Genomic DNA, 23,671 nt, shown 5'->3' on the forward strand with positions numbered 1-23,671 from the left:
GGATGAAATTTTTTGCTCCCAAGATAGTTTGCTGGGGGCAAAAATTAACCTACAGATTATACATGCATGCAAAATAGTTAGCAGTGATAAGAAAGGCCAATGATGGATACAGCGTTACTTAAAATCATTCTACTTTTCAATGAATTGTTTGAATCACTCATTAAAAAGTAGTATCATTAAGAGTGTGATGCAGCTGCAAATGGTGCTCAAATTGAGCACCTCTTTCAAACAGGTGAAACACAATACCTGCTTTGACCATGTTATACATTCAGTTGATCTCTCCAACTAACTGCTTGCAAACTTACTTTAACAATGGTTGATGTCCATGCTGTGATGGAGAGAGGATACTAGTTGTCAAGTTGTCCAGTCCCTTTTAAAGCTAGTGCAAATTTTTCCTCATTAGTGCAGCATTTTTCTTTCTATTCGTAAAGAAAGCTTTGGGCACAACTCTCACATGTTCTACGTGGCTCTTCTTAGGATAAAAAATCATTTTACCCCAGACTTAAGAAAGGGTATTTTTCTGTGTCCCTATACTTCTGCCCTAAGAAGAGCCCATGTCCAACTCTGCATTTCATTTGCACATTGTTCTTCTCTGGAAGCACAGCTCTCAGCCTGTCTGCTGCACAGACACCACACACTATTTTGCATGTGCGTTTGGAACTGCCATTTCTTTGTGTATTGGGCAGGCCCTTGCAGGCCTCTCACAAACTCAATTCTGGCCAAAGGCATTGAGAACTAAAGGGCAATGATAAACTGAACACTAAGGGTCTGATGTGGCTTTCTTTGCACCCCAAAACTCATGATCTGATCCAAATGATTTTGGGTTGTGCAAGGAATGCAAGAAATATTATCCCCACCTACTATTTTATGGTTAACTGTTGGATAACAGAATGATTCCCTCCATAGCCATCACTCCATGCTCTTCATTGTCAAGATATTCTCACATTTTTGGCACAAATGATTTAGTGAGAGCTTGGTGCAAAGAATATTTATCCTTATTTTGTAACATTAAAATAAAAATTATATATTCTAGCTCTAACAAGGAGTGCTTATGTGGAAAAGCATTTTCATCTGCTTCATTTTTTTAGTAAAAATCAATTATTTGAAAAATGCATTTAAGTATCAACATATTTATAATAAAGAATAGAAATAGTTCAAACACTAGGCACTTATCTGAATATTCACAACATTTATGCCAAATTTAATATGATGCCGTCTGTGCTTTTATGACATTTTTATGATGTTTCTAAAAAGTGCATGCTGAACTTTATAGATAAAAATATAAATATTGATTTGAAATATCAGGAAATAATTTGTTCAATTTTTATTTTCAAAAGAGATGAAAAGTCCTATATTGCCTCTAAACCTCATCAGGGTTTTATGACTAATCACAATGCTGCATGCATTGAAAGGCATTTTCTAACTTGTGTTGTATTTCATTGTTTGCTGTCATTGGTTTTACACTAGAATAAGGTAAGTACTTTTCCTGAATCAGTATCAAATGTATGTTTCTGTTACAGCTACAGTTCCTTCACAAAGCTTTATCAATGATGGGTTGGTGGAAAATCATTCGTACTCTCTGAAATGTACCACGTAGCTCTTGAGGGCCCTGATCCTACAGATCTTCCCCAAGGAGCACTGGGGGAAGTTAAACTTAGCAGAAAGTGTGCAGCAGCTCCCCCCGTCCCGCAGTGGGAATGTCACTGAAACTGTGGTGAGAAGGACTTCTCCTTCTCCTTCTCCTTCTCCTTCTCCTTCTCCTTCTCCTTCTCCTTCTCCTTCTCCTTCTCCTTCTCCTTCTCCTTCTCCTTCTCCTTCTCCTTCTCCTTCTCCTTATCCTTATCCTTATCCTTATCCTTATCCTTCTTCTCCCCTTCTCCTTCTTCTCCCCTTCTCCTTCCCCTTCTCCTTCTCCTCCTTCTTCTTCTCCTTTTCCTCCTTCTTTCTCCTTTCTCCTTCTCCTTCTTCATTCTCCTTCTCCCTCTTCTTTCTCCTTCTCCCTCTTCTTTCTCCTTCTCCCTCTTCTCTCTCCTTCTGCTTCTCCTTCTTCTGCTTCTCATTCTCCTCCTTCTCCCTCTCCCTCTCCTTCTCCTTCTCTCCTCCTCCTCCTCCTTCTCCTTCTTCTGCAGGGCAATGAGACCTGCCAGTGGAGGGCACCCAGAGCATAGCATGGGTGACCTCTCAGCTCCAAGGGGAAACTCCCACTTTTTTCTGTAATTAATGACCACAGAGCTGAAGCCACAGCCAGGTAGTGTATGTCAGTGTTTCTGTATGGTGGCACAGCCACTCATGCCCCTTGGACACACAGCAAGTGTCTCCCAGGTAGTTCATTTGTTTCTTGTAACTCTGCTGCTTTGTGCTGTCACAGTTAATAGATACCACTAACTGACATAGTTACTGAGCTCTCGGTTCCAATCTTGACCTCACCGGATCCAAAACCTTTTGTCATTGATATGAGCCGTCAGGACTTTAGTCAGAGCACATCACTTTTCTCATTATAGTACCCTTCCAACAAAGCACTTGCAATTCCGCCTCAAAATTTACCCCAAGCCTATCCCTGAGAGGCATGCCTTTGCTGTTTTCTAAGGCTTTCTTCATGTTTCATTTTGTTATCCAAATATTTTTATTTCTATTTGGTTCCTATTGCACTCTGTAAATTAAAAATAAAAACAGAGAAATAATGAACTATTAGTATAGACTGGGGGGTTTTATTGCATATTTTTCATTCCATTTGGCTATGTACTGTTTTCATAAATTTTAAATAGCAGACTTGTAGTTCAAACTGCTTTAGGAAGCATGCAATAGCCAGAATGCTCTATTAAAGACTAAATACCCAGAGCAACTCCTTCTCATAAATTGCTTTATTGCAGGTATTTATTGAACATGCCCTAGACAGAATTTTGCTCTTCTATATTGGCTGCATATTGTTTTAATCTAACTAGTATAACTCCAGTGACTTTACTGGAAAGTTATTTAGAGTTTCCTATGTAAATTGGAGCACTACTATCTTCTATTTGTTTTTTAATAATGCACTCAGAACGGTCAAACAAATTACACAGTAGTTGTTCCTGTTAATTGCTTTTTTGCTCTTTGCTCCATCAGCTATACACAGATAACTACTTTGGATCTGTACTTTTCTGATTTACTGATGGTTCAGTGAATGCACAGAAAAGGCAGAAGGCTCAGCAGATGCTGACCAGTCCATTACACACTTGCTAAGCAGCCTTCAAGTTGCCACTGATATGCAATCAATAGTTATCTCCACACCCTCCATTATAGAAGGGGGGCATCTATTCCTAATATAGTTTGATGCTGCCCAGCACATTTTGGGTGCTCCGAACAAGAAAACAACAGCAAAAGTATGGTAAAACCTTCTATCGGTCTGAAAATGCAAATTACATTTGTTATTAATAATATTAAAAGCATTCTTAAATACACCAAATGCAAGAAATGCATAAGTATTCCTGCAAACTATATTATGTAATTCGTATGATGATCTTATAAAGCACTATTGATCTCTCTTATACAGTGCTTGCCTTCTACCAATATATAAAATTAATTTGGAAAAATTAATATAGACCTGCTCTGATTTTGTGGATACCAGATTATACATACCATACAATACGATAATATAATACATAAGGTATACATACTTACCTATAGCAACAGTGAAAATCATGCCATTTTCTATAGCAAGCATGTAGTTTTTATGTGGCATCTAACCAGTAGCTGGAAAGTCTGTCTCAGATGTTGGTGAGGACAAGTTTGAGCCATGTCAGTGCAAGTAAAAAAAAAAAAAAAAAGCATTTAGTTCTTGAGAATTTAGATTTCTCTTATTTTTCACACACTGCACCGCTCTGCTGTTCAGTGTAAGACATAAAGATATGTTTCTTTGTAACTTCTTGATCATCTTATAAAATAACAGAACAATATACATAAGTAAATCTCTTTTACTTTTAAATAAGTAAACGTCTTTTAAGTTATTAGGTAACCCTTTCTTTGTTGCTTTTTTCAATTATTTTCCCTTTTTTTTGTTGTTTTTTTTTTCTTTGTTTACTGTTTGAAACATCTTCATCGTAACTTCAAGGCCAGATACAAAATGGTCAGGCATCTGAAGTGAAACAGAGGGCAGATGCACCTAGCAGTGTCCAAAATGAGTCCTGAAAATCTCTGCTGAGCTGTTGCTGAATGTGAGCAGACCAAAGGCAGGAGAGAGAGGGGGGAACGGGAAGGCCCCTAGGCCAAGGACTGTAGCTCAGCATGTGCCCTGACCATCCAAGTCTTGCCCAAGCTGAGGCTCTCACAGACAAGCTCAGTCCTAAATTTAACCAGGTCCAGAAATTGCAGTTTTTTCAGTCAGACACATTGACAGGCTCTGTTTGGTCCCATGTGCCTAGAGTAATGCCACTCAAAGTTGGGCTGTACTTTCTCCCAGGCTGTACTGTCTCCTGCATTTTGGCAGCAGAGCAGCCTTCTCCCAGCAGACAGGTGCTCCATCCTCACTTCATAGTTAGGATGCTCTCCTGAGAGGTGGGCTGTGTCCTTGAAGGCCCTGTGTCTAAGGAAACACCCACTTCCCAGGTGATGAGAATTTAAGGGAAGGCAAGATTAAGAACTCTGAGCCTCATGACCAATGACAGCCGCTTTCATGAGGGGGTTCAGGGTCATGATTTCCCTCCTGCCTTCCTCAGTGAGGCACTCGGCATTGGAGTGAGGGTGACGTTCCACTGAGATGACCACAGGACCAGCATAAAGACTGATCTTCAATGCTTCTTTGCACTTGAGCTACCAAATGGCATTAAAACTATATAAACTCACTGCTGTCACTCTCTCACGCAAAAGTCTTACAAATCAGCACAGACATTTCCTTTTCACTTAAAGAAGTCAGGTGGTAGTCAGGACAAGTCACCCTCAAACATTAAACCCTTTCCCAACTGCCAAATGCTCCAGAGCTCTGCCTTACTGTGAGAGTGCCAAAAGCTGTGACGAGTCTAGATCTGTTTGCTTTGTCACCAGGAGCTGGACTTTGTTTCATTCTTGCATGTACATTCCAGTGGCAAAAAAAAAAAAAAAAAAAAAAACATATTGCAAAGCCTTGGAAAACTAGTTGGGAAGTGACTTGGATTTGCTTAGGGGTTTATAACCTAGATTTTGACACAACTGCTTTTCTTCAGTTTAGTCAATCATGTTCTAGATTAGCTGTTGAAAAGGGTATAATTTTGTTATACAGATTTTTTTGGATTAATTAGTATACTACAGCAAAAGCTATCTTTGCCTCTGGAGGATCATATGTATTTTGCAAAGCATGTAATCACTCCTTTTTCCTAAGGGCCACATTCACTAAGTTTATGCTCTAGAGAGGAAAGTATGACTGATTACAGTATAAGTATATGCTTCTTACTCACAGAGAAAACTCACAAGTGAAAACCTGCCTTGCACACACAAATGGGAGATTTGTTGACTGTAATGTCTACTGCAGGCCTTTATTTCACAGATCACCTTCAAAATCTGATGGACTTCTTGGTTTGGAGGGTTCTGGTAATATCCAGTCCCTTTGAGTAGAGACACCTAGGCCAGGCATCCTTCTCCCACTGCAAGATGAATCTAGAAAGCGCAAGGTCCTACCCAGGTAGGCAGGGAGGATTAGGAGTCGTCAGAAATTAGCCCAAGACTGCAGAGATTCACTATGACTTTGCAGCTCCTTTACCCTGAAACCAAAAGAAAATTTGGCCATGCAGCCACCAGCAGTTCCTCCTGGGTGAAGCTCCCTACACCTGCTGCAGTTGTCCTTGGCGGCTGCATGGTTAACGCTGTGCTCTGATCTCTTAACGAAACTGCATCCTCTGACTGCATCTGTGGGGGTACCTTGTATGCCATACTTCCATGTGGAAAAAGGGGGTCAGGTGGCTCTAAAAACTAGTCTGGCAGCAGTATATGATGCTATTTTTATTTTTAAAAGTAGTTCTCCAACCAAAAGGTCTTTCCCATGCCCTGGGACTCTACAGTGCAGAGTGCAAGAGTCACTGTCTCTCTTATAGCAATGTCTCAGCTGCTTTATACATTAGCCTGGCCAAGTGCGCTGCATGTTGCAGATCTAAAAGGAAGGCATCCTCTTATCAGAACTTCAGAATACACAAATCTTTTCATTCTTGTGTAATTCTGAATGCAGTTTGGCTGTAGATCTATGTAGACCTGTATTTGTGTGTGTGTGCTAGAGGTTTGGATATGTATGTAAACAGGCAGACGAAGCTCTGTGGCTGTTCTGCAGTCCCCTGCCACAGCAGAGGCAGCACGGTGTAGAGGGTCTGTGGTGCTGTACACGTAGTTCTTTCCAAGGTATATGCAGGTCTGTATAGGCCATAAGTAGACTCACAAGGATGCACCACAGAAGTTACAGGTCCATTTCCAAAGCTGCTGAAATTTGCAAACTGAAGGTGGGATCCAGCCCTTAAGAGCTAAATGGGTTCCAGGTACCAAAGTCCCAGTCATCCTGCCCACCACTGCCCTCCCATGGTTCCTTCTTCCCTCAGTGGGAGAAGCAGAAACCTATGTAAGGTGGGATGGATCTTGTCCTTCAGGTAGGTCTTCCAAGCAAGTGTCCCTTCTTCAGTTAGGCTGCAGTGAGGCTCTCTCGCCTGGTCTCCTCCCAGATGTGATGATGCTTACTTTCCAGATCTTTCTTTAATTTTGGATGGGAGTATATAGGGGAGGGAAACATTAAGTCTACATAAAAGTGTTGTACTTCACTTCCTATATGGTAAAAGTGGAAGATAATGGAGTAAAGCTTTTCTTCTGTTATATAGAAGAATAATTATCAAAGCCAGAAGGATAACTGGAGTATAAAACCACTGTAGAGAAATGCCCTGTATTGAGAGGGTATGAAGTGCATACAGCTTTAGTGAATCTGGCCCTAGGCAGCACAAGTTTTCACTAGCTGAAAGATCTTAACCCTTCCCTAAGATCACTAATTGTAAATAAAAGCAGTGAGACAGATTCTCAGCTGCCTTGTACCTTGCTGTTGTACAAAGGGTGCGCATCACACAGGCTTAAAAGGTCACGCAAGGACAAAGAATCTGTCCCACTAGCTCACTGTTCCAAAAGAATTGAAAGTACATATAAAAGAAACTGACATTCTTCTCTTCCTCCACCCTTTCATTTTAACAGCACTCGCAAACAAAATTACATGATGAATTTTTCACGACAACATGGGCTCAGGCATTTCTACAACAGAAGACGAAGGTCACTTAGACGATATCCATGAAGAAATGAGAAATTTATATTTTTTCCTCCCAACATGTGATGTGTTGCTTTCCATTCTTTAAAACTAGCACTGCGTCTGGTATCAGGACTTTTCTGCAACTGGCTTGAAGAATAACTGAAAGCCTTTCTCAAGACAGAGTGTACACCACTTTTTCGCACTGTGAACTAATGAGAAGTGACTTATTTTCTCATAGGTAAATGTTTTAATGTTGATGTGTCTGTGAAAATTGTGATCTGTTGTAATATCAGTTACAGTGGCAGTATTGGAAGTAAGCAACTAATTCTGTTTAACAGGAAAAAAAGTTTAAGCACAAAGACTTTTCAGATTTTATGTTTAAAAAAACCTACATACTAAGTACAGAATTTAACATTTTTTGTCACATAGGTATTTAAGTGCACTGTATTTCAGCTCTGTGTCATTTTATATGATTAAGTTATCATTGTTTGTCTTCTTTGTATTCTCTTCTACAACATGACACATTGGCACTGTATTTACTTGTTTTGTTGTTGTAATATTTTTGCTGCTGATTTTTGGGCTATTTACCTTTTGACAAAATGTATTAAAAAGAAATCAAAGTATCTAATCAAGAAGTTAATTGCAAAAGTAGTTGTAAAGGCGTTGATATCCTTCGGTCTTATTCTTTGATATGTCTGTTGGTTAGCATTGTTTTGTGGATAAAACAAAGAATGCTTGACATTAACCCTTTTTCTACTAAGGAGTTGTGGATGAAGCCCCATACAGAAGTTTCCAATTCCCTGTTGAAATGTAGTCAGTTCTCTGCAACTGATTTACTTACAGTAACTGCCATTTGGTGTCTGTAGTAATTAAGTGATTTGTAAACCGTGAATGTTTCATCGTGTTCTCTTTGGTGTTTGTTTCTATTGCGGGTCATGTTTGTATCTTCTGATAAAGTTGTATCTACACCAGCAACGTTATAATGCCCCTATAGCCCTAAGCTGTCTATTATCATAAATAAAATGCTTCACTTTATGGTGAACCAAGCTAAAGATCCATGCTTCAATAAAAATAATGTCAACAAAGAATTCTGATGTTAGACTTTTCAAGCCATGAGGCCTTTACATGAAATCATAACCCAAATTCTTTTACAAAATACCTAGATTCTAATGCAAACATCAGTGGTATTTTTTAATATTTAGTACATCACGCTTAACAGCACTTTGCAAATAACACAAGCCAAGAGGTCTTCCCAGTCCCACCTGTGGGCATCACATGGTCATTGGAACAGGTCCTGGTGCAAGGAATGAAACAGGACCACAAATCAATGCACACTCTCACTTGACTTTATCTGCAAACCCAGTATGCAATGTGCAAACTGGTGTTCACAAGCTCTGAGAAATGCAATGCAGCACATAAGGAACCTGGCTCAAAACAAAGTTGCTCCTTCTTAGACTCATAGAATCATTTAGGTCGGAAAAGACCCTTAAGATCATCAAGTCCAACCATTAACCTAACACTACCAAGTCCACCACTATACAAGGTCCTTAAGTGCCACGTCTACACATCTTTTAAATATCTCCAGAGATGGTGATTCAGCCACTTTCCTGGGCAGCCTGTTCCAGTCCTTGATAACCCTTTTGGTGAAGGAATTTTTCCTAATATCCAATCTAAACCTCCCCTGGCACAGTTTGAGGCCGTTTCCTCCCATCCTATCACTTGTTACTTAAGAGACCAACCCCCACCTCGCTACAATACTTTTTCAGGTAGTTGTAGAGTGGTAAGGCTTCCCCTCACCCTCCTTTTCTTCAAGCTAAACAAAGCCAGTTCCCTCAGATGCTCCTCATCAGAGAGATGCATCATATATACCTGCTATGCTCTTACATCATGCACCTCTGCTTCTAGCACTGTACTGGTCTGAACCAGAACGGTGTTTGTTACACACTCATGCTCAGCCACCTAAGATGTTTTGAATTTTTAAGAGGTTTTTGATCAAAGGTACCTGAGCAGTGCATTTAAAAAGAAGGTCATTCACTGACCAACTAGTCAAAACCTTGGCTTGGTCAAAATTATGCAACAGACCTCTGACAGACCTGGAAACTTACTGGAAGATCCCAGCCTCCTGCAGCTGCAAACTCACTGTATTGTTCTGGAGAACCATGTGCGTGCTTTCAATCCTTGAAAAAATATGAAAGATCTATTCAGAGAAAGAGCAGGAAGAAAAAAAATGAGGTTATTAAAGAATATAATAGCTTAATGTTTGGGCAAGAGATTTTAAAATATTGTAATAAAAGTTTCACCCATTGAACAAACAAAAATCAAGATATAAATGCTCCTATTTTTAAAGATAATTTTATTTGCCCTAATATGTCAATAGATGGGTGATATTTCAATCTAAAATGCATGTGTAGCTAGTGTGTTGCTAGGGAATTAATTTATTTTTAAGACTTTAGATACGAGGCACTTAATCTGACTTCTCTTTCCAGGTAAGAGGCCAGCATAACCAGAGAAGCTGCTTTTCACAATTGTATTTATATCCTTTGAATAACATATGTAATCATGACTACTGAGAAATCCCATACAGCATTTCAACAGAACTCACTATAAACTGCACACAGGCTTTTCTCAAGAAAATCATCCCCACTGGTAGATTCCCAAGTGATACTGTCATTTGCCCTTTCTAGATTCTAGGAAGCTCTTTACATTTTTTCCATTCCTACAGCACACAAGGTAGCATGCACATATGGCATCCTCTGTGTATGTGCTGTTTTATTTTTTCTCCCATAGGTCTGAAAACAATAAGTCATCTGACATTATATTGTTGTTAAAATAGCAAGGGTGACACAGCACATAATCAATGGCAATAAAACAGTGACACTGCTATAAAATGTACTAATAAGCTTATCTACTGGTATAAAACTTTGGCAGGCATGGCTATGAAAACTGAAACTTTTATTATGCCTTATAGTCTTCCTCCTTTCTCCTATCAGCTCATTAATCCATGTTCCAGTAGAATAAGGAGAACATAAGAGAAATTAAAAATACAGGAAGATGAAGCTCTGACCAGCTAAAGTTCCTGCAATAACCAAAACCTGAAATTCTCATAATATTGCCTAAATGTTCTTCTCTTGAGCTTGTTTCATCCAAAGGTGGTAACATTACTTTAATGGGAGGAAATGAGTACAGCACAAGTATTTTGAAAGACTTAATTACGCTTTGCATGAACTTGACAATTTAGAGAAATGGGTAGAAATTAAATAACACAGCAAATACACTTGAGGAAAAGACATTGTCAAAGAGCAAGGTACCAGCACCCAAAGTGAGTAAATATCTGGCAAAATTATAGGGGGACAATCAACAGTGTAAAGCAGTTTAAGAAATGTCATTTTTGCATTGTATCAATAGAAGTGTTTATGGTAAAACACTGTAAAAATATATATATACAGCTGCCAGGACTGGTAAAGTAGAGACAATTGTCAGCTGTTCAGCCCTTCACTTAAATACAAACGTAAACAAGTTGGAGAGATTGTAGAGTACAGCAGCAGAAACAGGACCCTTGAAACCATGAGCTTCCAAGTAGAGAGTTGGTTTGTTTAGTCTAGAAAGGAAAACATTTGGAAAGAGACATGACAACAGCCATAAACATGGATCTGTATTTTATTTACTTGCTAACCCTTCAGGGCAGATGTCACTGGGTGGAAATGCTGCCACAGCATCACCTCATCATTTATCCATCAATGGGGAACGGGGGTTGATTATTATCCAAGCAGAAAGCCGGTGTAAGGCTCTGTAAGCCCTGCAGATGGATGCAGGAAGGACCACACACAAGCAGCAAGGTACAGCAGATAAACCACACAGTTCAGCTCTGTAGTGAGGCTTAACTAAACATGACTCAACACCGGAGTAACAGAAACAAGCTAGCTGTAGAGGGGAGCCACCTTAGTCCTCAGCTGGTGAGGGAGCCTCAAAACCAAATGAGATCAGCAAAAGGGCTTGCCTACCTTAAGTGCAGACCTAAAGAGCTCTTCAAGGGCTGTTAGCAATCTGGAGCAGCTGAGACCATGCAACCACTTGCAGCACATCTCCTGTGAAGGAGTGGACAGAGCACCCACCATCCATAGGTGGTGGATCTGCTGCTGGAGGAAACAGCCGTGAGGTATGAGGCTGCAAAAGTCATAAGGGTGATGTGGACAAACTGTCTAGTGTCCTCCTGTGTTACTGATTTATGATTTTTTTTTTTTCCCATAATCTTCTTGCTTCAGCTGAAGGGACCAAGCTGGCACCAAGCTTAAGGACCTAGGCCCATGCATGGCTGATTACCACAGATCCTGATGGGGAGAGTTTGAGCTGGCACCCATCAAGGAGGGGCCCAGTAAAAATGGTATTTCAGGGATGGAGGAATACTGCACTGGAGGATGAAGATAAATGTTGGGTTTATAGTTGGAATTTGTATTTCTTTTGAAAGAAAACAAGTTTTCTAAGCTCCTTTAGAAAAAAAAAAAAAAGGAAAAAAAAATAGGAGGATATGGTTGTGCTTTTGAGTTGTGCTGCTCAGGGGGGATCCATGAAAGAGGTAGTGGCAGAGAAACAGTTTCAGAGGGCTGGGCTGCTTCCCTGATTGCCTCCAGGCCAAAGGCAGGACTCTGGGAGGTACTGGGCAGTCAGGTTTCAGGGCTGCTTCTGCATTAGGATGCTATGGCTGATACCTCGAGAGATGGCTGATAGCACCGGGTCTCTCCTTCACTGCATACTGACTGTGCACATACACGCCAGCCTTCTGCTGATACCATATTGCTCCAGGTGTGCTAGAAAACATGCAGAGCCATTCAATTGGTTTATATTCATGACTTGACACCCAACTTAGCTCATTTAAAATCACCCCCTTCGCAAGGGATGTTTTAAAGGATTTGAGTTCAGCCACTTTCAAGGTACTTCACATGGTAAAAAGGAAAATGTCCTCATGTTTGGGCCTCTGCTAGAATAACTGTGTTATTATGGACAATAAGAAAGCTTGGCATGACTAATGTACCTATATAGGATGTGGGTAGTAACTAAATAACAGGAGCACTTTGAGAACGAAACCGTGGGAAAATCCCTGTAAATCTAAACACATTTCACTTCAATCTGGAAACAATTTCAACTTTACTAATTCAGCTGGTTTAACCTGTCCTAGAACATGCGTAAGACTCCATGCCCAAATACATACAGGGTTTTTTTCTGCCTTAGGAAGTTGTCTCATTATTAGAACTCTGAGAGTTAGGGAGCGGCTGAGACCCAGTTGATGGAGCCCATCTGACCCAGTTTGCTAATTTGGGATGTCCCGAATGGGATGTTCGTGCCAACGAGACAACCAGAAGCATCAAAAGTCTCCATACTCCCCAGCCCTTCAGCTGGTTCCTGTGCCCATACTCACTACCAGCGGCTGTCTGAGGACATTGAGAACTAAACAGCCCAACGACTGGAGCTCTAAGCAGCTGTGAGTGTGGATCTGGCCTTTGACAGTGCCTCACAACTTTCCTTATGCTGCTGGAGAGCAATGGCTCCCGCTGCTCCACCCCGTGAGCCGGCTGAGCCCTCAAAGCTCACACTGGGCCCTCTGTCATCATACAGCTCCATTGGTGTGTGTGCCATTAACTAATTTCCCCCAATTATCCTCCACAAGAGTTTTTTTAGTCTCTCCAACTGTCCATATTGTTTATTCTGTACTAACTTCCCCTCCCTTTTTTTGTTTTGACCAAAAATCCTCTTTTCATCTTGTTCCTACTGACTTCAGCATTATATTAATCCCTGCCCTCCTCTCAGAGCTGATGAATAGAAGTATCTTTTACCATTTTAGACAATGATGGAAAGAAGCAATAAAAAGATCTATTAACTTTCCCAGAGGGTCATGCTAAAATGCGCATGAGAAATTAAAACCAGCTTGTATTTAAATGCAACCATTGACACAATTAGTGTAACATAATCCACAGTGTGGATTATTGTACCATTCAAAATGATTTATATCTCTGCAGATTTTTCTAGCAGGCAATCTGATATTCCCATGTTTGTTTCAGGCTTTCTCCTCTCCCTCCTCTTTGTGCAGGTTGTATAAGCACAGGTGTGTCTGTGGTATGTTACTGCAATATATGCTTTACTGGCAATAAAGCATTTCAGAACTTCAGTACATCAATGGCGATGCCACACCTTCATAAGGTAATTACACCTGCATCCTAAAATGTTACAGATGCCCAAGTTCAGAAAAAAATAGCTTTTTGGATAAATAAATATGAATCAAAAAAGAAGTCTTTCCCCAAGTATCTCCATTTACCCAGTTCTGTATAACAGTGGCATCCAGCACCATTCCACATGAAGTCTGACCTATGTGATATATCTAATATATCACTCTGAAATTGTTCATCAAAATGCCTTTTTGTTACAGCCTACTTTGGATAAAACCGGTTATAACAAACCTCTTATTTAAAATGAAACTTTTTAAAATGTTTTGAGCTTGAAATTTCTCAGTTTGACAATATTGACATTTAAATTACTGTATTTCAGCTTGAATTAATTTAAATTTTATTTGCTACTCTTAAACTCTATCAAGGGCTAACATGTCCAGGAATCATTTTAAGGTTTACAAAATAGTATATACCTGTAGACACCGGATTTACAGTTTTTTTTCATGCTCTTAGTCTGTAAGAATTCTAAAATTTTTTTTCCTACGAGTTCTATACACAAAAACCAAATCTCTAAGAATCAGAGAGGTGGGAAAACATTTTCTCCTGGGCAAGAGAGAGAGCTATAATTATGCTGGAAAACTTTTATAAAGCGAGGACTGAAAGATGAGATCTGTGTAGATATTTCACTACTAATTCCTGTGTATTCACAAGGAAATTGATCCATATCATTTGCATCCCTAAAGAAATAAAACACTATATCCAGTCACTTGTGAGACCGATCATTCTGAGGCCCCAGCTGACACGTGTGCTTCTCAGACAGCAGAGCTGGCAAAAATATGCTCCTCATTAAAAACGAAGAAAAATAATTGTAAGTAAGTCTCTTGAAGTGTTCAATCAACATGAAATCCTTCAGAAATTTCTATTTTTGCATTTACATGACTGGCACGCATCTCAGATGCCTGGTGTATATACCTAATTTCTTAAAGGCCAGAGCATGGATGTCTGCTTCCAAATTAATTTTAGGCAGTAAATCCTGAGGCTTCTTCACTGCAATTTCGGGACAACCCAACTGGGGGTTTATTGAACAAACAACACTGCGTACCCCACGTCCGCGCAACAAAACCAACCAGGCCACGTCCTGCCTACTGCATCACTGCCAGCCAGTGCCCACCCCATGCTCCCTAGGTATATTTTTACATTTAAATTGTGAATATATTCATATTAGCTATGTCGTGCGTGCGCATATACATCCCAAAGGGAGGGCTGGAGGGCGACACCTCAGCTACCCCGAGGCAGCTACCCCGAGGCAGCGCCCACGCCGCAGGCCCCACGCCGCTAACGGCCGCCACGGTGCGGTCGGCGGGGGCGCGCCCCGACCCCGCGGCATTCTGGGACTTGTAGGCCGCGGCGGGGGCGCGCCCGGTGGGAGCTGCGGAGTGGACTACGAGTCCCAGCCGCGCCCGCGCTCACCCGCGGCCGGCCGGGGAGGAGGCGGGGGCTGGCGGCCCGCCGCCGCCCGCCCCGCGCCCCTGGCGCTCACCTTGGGCGCGGAGGGGAGGGGAGGCGGCGGCCGGTGCCGGGCGGGAAGGAGGCAGCGCCTGGAGGTGAGCGGAGCGCGCGGTGTGCGAGGCCGGCGGCGGGATCTCGTCTGAGGGGATTTCTCCTGAGGGGGCGAGTCTCGCCGTGGGGAGCGCTGGGTCGGGGTCGCGCTCTCCCGCTGCTGGTAGCTTCAGCTTGGCTGAGGGGGACAGGGGGTGTGTGTGGGGGTCTCGCACGGTGCTGCCGCCTCTCCCCGTCCCTTCCCTGCTCCCTTCGCCCCCTCTACCTGCCTCCTCACCCCGGCGGAGGTGCTGGCGCTCCGCGGGCGATAAGAGCGGTTTAAAAGGCGGTCGTGAACGTGGTGCTCGCCTCGGCGCCTTCCCCAGGCAGCCGGGCTGGTCTGCGCCCTCTCCTTAACGCGCTCCGTAAAGCTCGGCAAACAGCACCCACGCTGCTGGTAACTGTAAGGTACACGCAAAACACCCGGGTTAATTTGCGAAAAAAATAAAATAAAAATAAAAAAAAATAAAATGAAAGAGGAAACAAGAGGAAGGTTGAGAGATCAGTCATTTCCTCGTCTGGTGGCTGCAATCCTCTGACGTTAAGCCGCAGGCTGTGAGTTTAGGTCAGAGCTACTGTCCAAGAAGTCTTGTAATAACACGAAATAACTGCTTTGCGCTTTGTTACTAGCTTCAGCCCAAAGATCTTCAAGACCTTTCCAAAACCTTGATTGAACTATTCACCACCACCCCCCAGTTTTCTGGCAAGGAATAAGATTGTGCCTTTCCCTGTGTCAGTATTTTTCAACTTCTGGTCTGTGAACTGTTGGGAACATTTTGAACTCCTTAGAAGGGATCGGTGAAAGAAGCAGGGAAAGCCAGCCAGAAAAGTAAGTAGGCTTAAATTTGCTGTGTTGGTGCCCATACAGCTGTCACAAAACTTTTAATTGTCTGAACGTTGAAATATTGTTGAAAGCTGTTTTCAGGATGCTTCAAACTTTCAGATAACCCAAATGGCTGTTGCAGCAGGCATTTAGAGATAGTCCAGTAGTAAGAAAAAAAAAAAACAAAAAAAAAACAGCCATTATTTCTGATGATGATTCAGCAGAATGTATATTCAGAATTCTTCACATCTGTCACAGTAACACCGTTGTACGGCATTGGTTTGGATGAGGATGACTGACAGTCTTAACAGGAGTTTGGCCACTGGAATTTTTCTGGCTGAAGTTTTCACAAAGGAAGGCAAAAATTTTCAGACAGACTTTTTAAAAGTATTCTACTAAATGTGCAATAGAATGTATTCTGGGTTAACAGGTGTCTTGATACGTATTACAGAATTTTCATAAGTAAGATGCTACTTTACTAGCAGCTGTAGAAATGGCAAAGACTAAGGTAATTAACTGTACTGTTTCAGAAGCAACCACGTGTAGGTGGCTTGCACTGAATTAACTCTGTGGGGATCAACCCTTGCATTGGCCTTCCTCAAGTGATAGTAATCACACTTTAAAATACTTGGTTTATGTCAATTCCAAGCCTTCTCAGGACCTGATAGCTGTTCCAGTTCTGCCTTTAGCAGTATTCCTAAAGTATTTTATTAATTATCTTGCAACATGGTGTGAAACATCTCTGAAATGAAATCGGGAAAGGCTATAGGGAGAGAACGGAGTTTCACTCATGCAAAGCTGCTCTTGGTAGCTGATAAATCATATTCATTTGAGATAGCATTTACCTCCGTGTATAGACTTGAGGGCCTTAAACTCAGCAGTCTCGCACTTAAAGGTATATTTGTGGGGGGAGCTGAGGCATTATTGGGTTATAACCAGAATCACGTTTCAGTGAAGAAAAGCTCAAAGTCTAATAAGAAGAAAACCTGCTGCTACTGCCAGGCTTGGGTTCTGATCACTAAACTGTATTTCCTCTGCCTAAGTAATCTGTCCAGAGCTGATGTGGATTTTTGGCTGTACTGTACAAACTCGGTGTAGGGTAACAGTTTGTTTAAAGGCTGACATACTTAAAATTTTAAAAAGTGAAGGTAGCTGAGCATGATCCTGGAGGAAAGGGCTTAGGAAATGGGAAAGTCTTTAGCCTCTGCCACAATCTGAGACCAATTTTCTGAGCTAAGTGCTTACTGAAGTGCTCTGTTGGGTTCAGCCATCAGATCTGAAGACTTGGGGCACTAAACAGCTGTCAAGTATTGTCTTTTGTTTGGAGCTTCTAGTCCATTACTGTGGTTTAAATCATGTCTTTAGCACACAGCTCTTCATAGGTATAGTAGTCTGTTCCCAAGGATGCAATGTTTTTAAAGCTTAAATATTCCAAAACCACATGGGAGCTTGGTTATTATTTAACATGACACTAAAATCATGCAATGTAGAGGCACAGATCTAACACATGGCTGCAGTAACATTGTTCTTTTGCTAATAACTTGAGAAAGAGGAACTGAACATATGTTTATCTGCTTTGACTATTATTATAGCATAGACAGACCATTATTGTCTTAAACTACTATTTAGCTGTGTAGCTGTAGCCTCTGTAAACGTGACCAAGACTTTTGTGCAGCTCGTGGACAGCCTAGAGAAGCAGAGAGTCCTTCGAGCTCCTCTGCCTCTCTTGGTTTGACTGATCATCTGCTAAAGTCAACTCCATTGGGGAGCTACAATGGAATTTGTCACTCTGGAGCCTGCTGCTTTTTTTGTGTCATGAGGAAGTTCTCCTCTAGAAAAGACAAGTCTTCACTATATGTTTTGGTGAGGTCTTTTTGCTCCAGGTTTTCTCTGTGATAGCCCTCCCCTACACAGGCTGTCGTAGCCATGCTGGTTTGCTCAGCTTGAACTTTGGTTACGCCAGTTGTTACCAAGATAGAGGTCAGTGTGGTAGTAGCAGCTACAAGTAATGTAAACTGGACAGGATTGGCCTGCGACCAGAAATAATTAGGCCTAAACTGTGTCTGATTTAATAGGCAGCTGTTAAGGCTTAATGTATCATTGTCCCCTAGTTCCCAGTTTGAATGCACAGTGACGGAAGCATTTACATTATGGTAACTTGCCTAGCAACTTCTTAAAGGTATCCAGTTTCTCAAATCGTTGTCCTACATGGTAGTGTCAGACCTTCGGCCATATAATGGAAGGACAGTGAATCTCAAATAATAATGAAATTACAATGACACTATATCTGTGCATGTACATTAGACATCAGTTTGATGATTAAATCAGGGTATACAAAATTCCTAGGAAGAGGTTGTGTCACTTCAGCCATCCATTCTTCTGGCGCTAACATTAGCACAGAGGGAGAAAGCCAGAAAGTCTTTCATTCTTTTCTACTAATTATGCCATCTTCTCTCCAATACTGAAACAGGTTTTTTTAATTCACAACTCAAGGTTCATGGGTTCCCTCATTTCTTCATACTTGTCATATTTTTCTGAATAGCTTTACACAAGGGTCTTTTGGCATCTTTCATGCATTTCCCCATGATCCAGTGTTTATTCCCTTTTGGATCTGATGAAGATGAACTGCTGACTGCTATTTTTTCTTCTATTTCATTGCTGATATAATTTTTCCATACGAATTGGTTTTCTAATGCATGTGTCTTTCTGTCTGATCGTTTGGTAGATCTGTAACTTTTAGCACAAGAAGACCATGCTGAAGCTAAAATTCTCAAGCTCAAATTAGCCTATTGATTTCCCAGTTAAGTTTAATGAATTAAACACTTCCCTTATGTTTCCTTCCCTAGATCTGTTAGCCAGCAGGATGTTGTCCTGCCAGATAGTCCTTCTTGATAGTATTTCTTAATATGGCTACAAAATTTGTCATTGCTATTATTTCACAGCTAGTTATCTATAGCTTTTTGTTCTTCAGAAGTATAAGCAGCAGAGAAGTCCAGGTCTTGTGGGCATTTTCCATGTGCCCTGGTAATGAGAAAGCTCTAAACAAACAGGCAATGTCAAGTATTTCCATGGGGTTTTGAATGGGTTTTGCAAGTCAGTTGCATTGATAAGATTTAGATTTTATTAATGATCATAAGAATACATACATGAATAATTGGCCTATGCGGGAACTTGGACTACTATTGTTAAAGACTTGCATTAACTGTTTCTTTTGTTTTGTGCAGTAGCAAGCTGGGAAGACCTTCCATGTGACAAATAATAGTGTGATTGCCATCTTGGGAGGTTTTTTGACAATGAATCTGTATTTTCACTGCCTGGGTGGAGTTTCTCTTTCTCCAGGCTTCACCGAAGAATTCTTACCAGTTTTGCACAGGCGGTGGATCAAGTTTTGCTGCTCTGCTTTGACTGTTGCCTACCCTTTGTTGTGTCCAATTTTGTTTGTGTTCTTGTGGTGTTGTAGGTTGTTCTGGGTTGGGTCTTTTTTTTAGCAAATTAATAGATTTTAATCTTTTAATTGAAAACCTGAGATTCTGACATCCAGACTGGGCTAGAGCTAAGGTCGAATTGTTCATTTATTTTATGGAAATCGGGTTATGAGGCAGGGCTGGGACTTTTGAGAACGCCTCAGAAAACCTATCATAACTAAAGCATGGACAGAATTTTCCAATCCAAATCAAAGATTGCAATTGGATTCTTGTTGAATTTCCGTCTAGTAGAGCCAGACTAAATTAAGGATTGAGTTGATTAAGCATTACAAAATTTCAATTTTGGGCACCTGGTTTTCATGGAGTAGAATTCAAAACTCCATATACCATCCAGGAGAAAACTTATGTTGCTACTCAGAGGTGCCCACAGGGAGCTGCCTGTTCCTGTTCTCATGGAGCTTTGCTAAGGCATGTCTGAAGTGTCATGTCAGGAATAAAACTACAGATCTTTCATAGATATAAGTATCTGTAATATCGTCTCTGATTACTGAAGTTTTGCTGTTGCTGTTATAACTTGATGGCATAACATGGTTAAAGTCATTTCCCAGAGAAAGCTAGACCTGAATTCAGTTACCACTTCAGCATGCTGTGATTTAACTCTGCATCTCATCCTTTACTAGGATAGAGCCATAGATACACAGCTTTGTGTTAACATTGTTTTCTGAGCCCTCCCTATTTCTTTCAGGTTTACTGCTTCTTTATGTTCTGTCTCTGGTCTATTTCATTGTTCAATTTGGAATTTTGCTCTGTACTACTTTTCTTGTTTTCAGTTTTCTATTATGTGTTTCTCTTTTTATTTCTTTGCCAGTTTTGTATTTAAAATCAATGCTTATTATCTTTTTTTTTTTTTTTTTACTATGGCATTGCAATGCTATAGATGGTGCTGTATTTGTGTCCACATAGCTGAACAGATGACCTGAGTCTTTAACTTACTACAGATCTCGTGAGTCTGATTTTCTTTTCCCCTGCTTTCTGGTGACATTTGTCTCTTTTGCATATGTGTTTCTGAGGAGGGAAGGTTCTTGCAAGAAGTCATCATAAAATTACTCAATGAACCTTTTTTCATTTCATGTGATGATCCTCAGCCCAGACACCCTTGTTGCTCTTCCAGTTCCTCCCTTATGGCACCCTGATGTAGTATTAGCTGTGGCAGGAATCTATTCATGCTGGGTTGTTCTGCCAAACATGCTTGAAGAGTCAGCTGGATAACTCTTTGCCCCCACAGACCTGTTTGAAGTAAACTCTGTGACTGATATCTTTACAAATCTGGTATAGATGATGTTTTGGTAGGTGGATTCTTAGCTTTACTGCATGCTTGGGTGATGAACACCACTACTGTCTTAGAGCTCTTCACAGAACATACATATCTTCAGTTCTACCTAATAAATGCCACTGATTTATGAAGACCTTTCCAACACATCTGAAAGTCCTGTGCTTCAATAGCCTAGTAAACTTAAAGTATAACTGCAAGGACATTGGCCTGGTAGGTTGTTTTATCATTCCTGTACTCTGTAGCATAGAACCTTCAACATATGAACATGTTCAGCACCGACAAGTAACTAGCATCAGGCCAAAGCAATTTCTGTATATTACCCATCTTATTCGATGGCTCTGTTTAGGACTGTGAAGTAATTTCTTTAGCTGTGCGAAGGTTAGTGTTTTTACTAGCATAGTTAAGAGCAGACACAGGGCTGTCTCACATTAAAATGTGAGCTCTGTCATGAGCCACAGAAGAAATGTGGAGCCATAAGTTAAGTCTGCAAATAAAACAGAGGGTTGCTGCGAAGTACTTACCAGAGAAACTGCCCTACATGTTCATTTTGCTCACTAATAACTTTAAATATTTAAAGGAAAAGTAGTATTGGCCTGTGTTTGTGCACTCATGGCCTTTATGTGTAACTTCGGCATCAAGATGTTGAGGAAGGTCATTCCCACTGATTGGCAATCCCCTTCAGAACATGAAGCAACACCCTTAAGTACATAGGAGACAGGAAAACACTATCGCTTGGATAATATAATCTTAACCAAGCAGCAGTTGCATAATTGGGAACAGGATCTGTCACAATCACGTCCTACTTACTGCTCCTGTAGGATTTGGTTTGATACCTAGTGCACAAAAGATACACACAGAAAACGTGTTACAGAGTAGTTGCCAAGAATTAAATGTTTCTTCCAAATGCAGATCCTAACATGGATAGAGAAATTGAACTTCTCTCTCAAAACTAGCAGGAAGAGAGTTGCAGCTTAGGTAACTATTTATCATTGCTGCTTTCCCAGAGTGTGTCTGCCCTATGCTGCAGTTCTTTGGCTTTATCAGAAACAACAGTTCTCGAGGAATTTCTTCAGGTATGGCAATGGCTGTAGCCCGTTCTGCAGAGGAGAAAATCCTTTCAGAAAGTATTAGGAAGAAAACCTTGTAGAGGCTCCTTGGAGATGTTTCAAAACCCCATATTAGTTAGGTAAGGTAGTTACTTCATGCCTTGTTATCAGCAGTGAAACTGGAATATAAATGTATAATCCTATCCTAAACCCCCTCTTCTTCCCTCCCCCTCACCCCAGTTATTTCTTCCTGTGACCACATTGTGTTTTACTACCCTTCAGCTTCCCCTGTGACTTGAGAGGTTTGTACTGTAAACATGATGACTGAAATGATTCTGGTTATAAATAACAACCTTCTGCTTTGTTTTGTTTATTTTTAGTTTGATGCAGCACTTCAGAGGCTAGTGATGTGTGTAAACAGGGTTGATGAAGCAGATACAGAGGGAGAGGACTCCTTTGGTGGCTTCTCTGCTGAAGGAATTATATAATGTAACTTCTCCCTTCTGCACAGACACTTGTTTGATATCTGCTTGTTCCACTTTGACAGAAAAAAGGAACCAGCTGCTGGAGGTCATTAGTGCACTCAGGTCACATGAGCTGTAGAAATTATTCAGAGTTATCTTGGGGTGTGTGCATGATCTTGATTTATGTTCTCTTCTCTGATCATCAGCTGGAGCTTTACGATGAAGACTGCTCCAGCATCTTTTGGCAGTGGATTGCCTCTGGAAGAATGAAGCTAGCTAATGATTACCTGACTCTGAGGGGGTGTACGTCCTTATCAGTTGGCTTAAGCATGACAAAGGGGTCATCGGCCACGGTAGCATTCTGATTAACGTATCTGATTCCACTATCACTAGCTACTACTTTTGGATTTCAAAAGGGGTGAGGGAGGCAGATTCAGACCTAAGGTCACTAAAGCCACAAAAAGCAGGAATAAGAATGATCAAATTTCCATGGGTTCTCATGGTCATCAGCGTGTTTACACTGGAAACAGAAGCCATCTCTTATCTATATCTGAGAGGGAAGGAGACCAGTGTTCTGCTGCTCAAAGTGCTCCAGCTATTTGTTTTATGTGGAATTGATTAAACAGCTCAATCATCATAACAGGTTCCCAAAACATTTTCTTGTCGAAAACAAACAAGATTGCTGGTTGATAAGTGATATGATTAAGATACTAATGAATTCATTAGTCTGTGGAGTAAATCTTTACAGGCTAAAGTATTTTTTGGCAAGGAACATGAAATATAAACTACTCCTTATCAGTTACATAATCTTTTTTTTTTTCTTTGTATAGGTCTAATTTGTTACTGTTTTCTGAGATGATGATCTCTCTGCCTCGCATGTTGTTGTTACACTCTTTTCAGTGGATAAGATCAGTTTATTAGAGGAAAATATATCCTACTGAATCCAACAGCCTAAGGAAGGCAAGGCTGCTGCTCCATATCCCCAGGTCCAACCGGTATCAAGGCTGAAGATGTATTCCTAACAGGCACACACACACAGAGCATATCTACATTTAGACAGGCAACACCAACAGCCTCATCTTCCCCTCTCTGACTAACCAGGACAGAGGTCCAAGGGTGAGACTCTATGTACTTATATAGATATACACACACGTATATATGTATGTACAACGTGGATCCCTCCAGCAACTGGGCTCAGACACTCAATCTGTCTAGTGGTTAGTTCCTGCATCCCAGTCCCCCCACTTGCTGGCAGCTGGCCATATAAGGCCTCAAGGCTGTAGACTCACTCCGGTTGCTGGTACAGACCATCACATGCACATGCACATCGCTGTCCAGGACTTCCCAGGTCCCAGTAACTGTCCCCACTATGCTCTTACTCTTAAAGGTAGGTGCTCTCACACCCAGAGCTGGCAGGAACTCCCATGGTCCTATAGCTGACCCTCCTGTGCTGCTTTGGACTGGTGGAGATGAGCCTTTCATGGGCTGATGGTTCCAGTGATGGACCTGGGATTAGCCCAGCAGGGTTTTATCCAGGCTCTCTGTCCTGCCATTGTCCCTCTGAGTAACTCTGTGGATGTGTGGAGGAGCTTTTTTCACATGACCCA

The 23,671-nt window shown here is 41.2% G+C and overlaps 2 protein-coding genes across 8 annotated transcripts in view; both read left to right on the plus strand.

Annotated features, from left to right (window-relative positions):
• RELN (reelin) overlaps window positions 1-8,304 on the plus strand; it is a 294,861-nt gene extending 286,557 nt beyond the window's left edge. The window contains exons 64-65 of one of the 3 annotated variants that reach the window (XM_032996210.2): window positions 1,468-1,473; window positions 7,165-8,304. In XM_032996210.2, the coding sequence (XP_032852101.2) occupies window positions 1,468-1,473; window positions 7,165-7,261 (103 nt within the window). In that variant the 3' untranslated portion in view covers window positions 7,262-8,304. Of the gene's footprint in view, window positions 1-1,337; window positions 1,474-7,164 lie in introns of those variants that run through there. The other 2 variants (XM_032996211.2, XM_032996209.2) reach the window with 2 other exon arrangements.
• Window positions 8,305-14,870: 6,566 nt separating this feature from the next.
• The window catches only part of SLC26A5 (solute carrier family 26 member 5), a 37,216-nt gene continuing 28,415 nt past the window's right edge, over window positions 14,871-23,671 (plus strand). The window contains exons 1-2 of one of the 5 annotated variants that reach the window (XM_042792722.1): window positions 14,877-14,978; window positions 15,604-15,802. The gene's annotated coding sequence lies outside the window, so the exon portion shown is untranslated. Of the gene's footprint in view, window positions 14,979-15,005; window positions 15,803-23,671 lie in introns of those variants that run through there. The other 4 variants (XM_042792725.1, XM_042792724.1, XM_042792723.1 and 1 more) reach the window with 4 other exon arrangements.

Source organism: Tyto alba, unplaced genomic scaffold (genome assembly GCF_018691265.1).
Source record: "Tyto alba isolate M040663 unplaced genomic scaffold, T.alba_DEE_v4.0 Super-Scaffold_2, whole genome shotgun sequence".
Taxonomy (NCBI): Eukaryota; Metazoa; Chordata; class Aves; order Strigiformes; family Tytonidae; genus Tyto; species Tyto alba.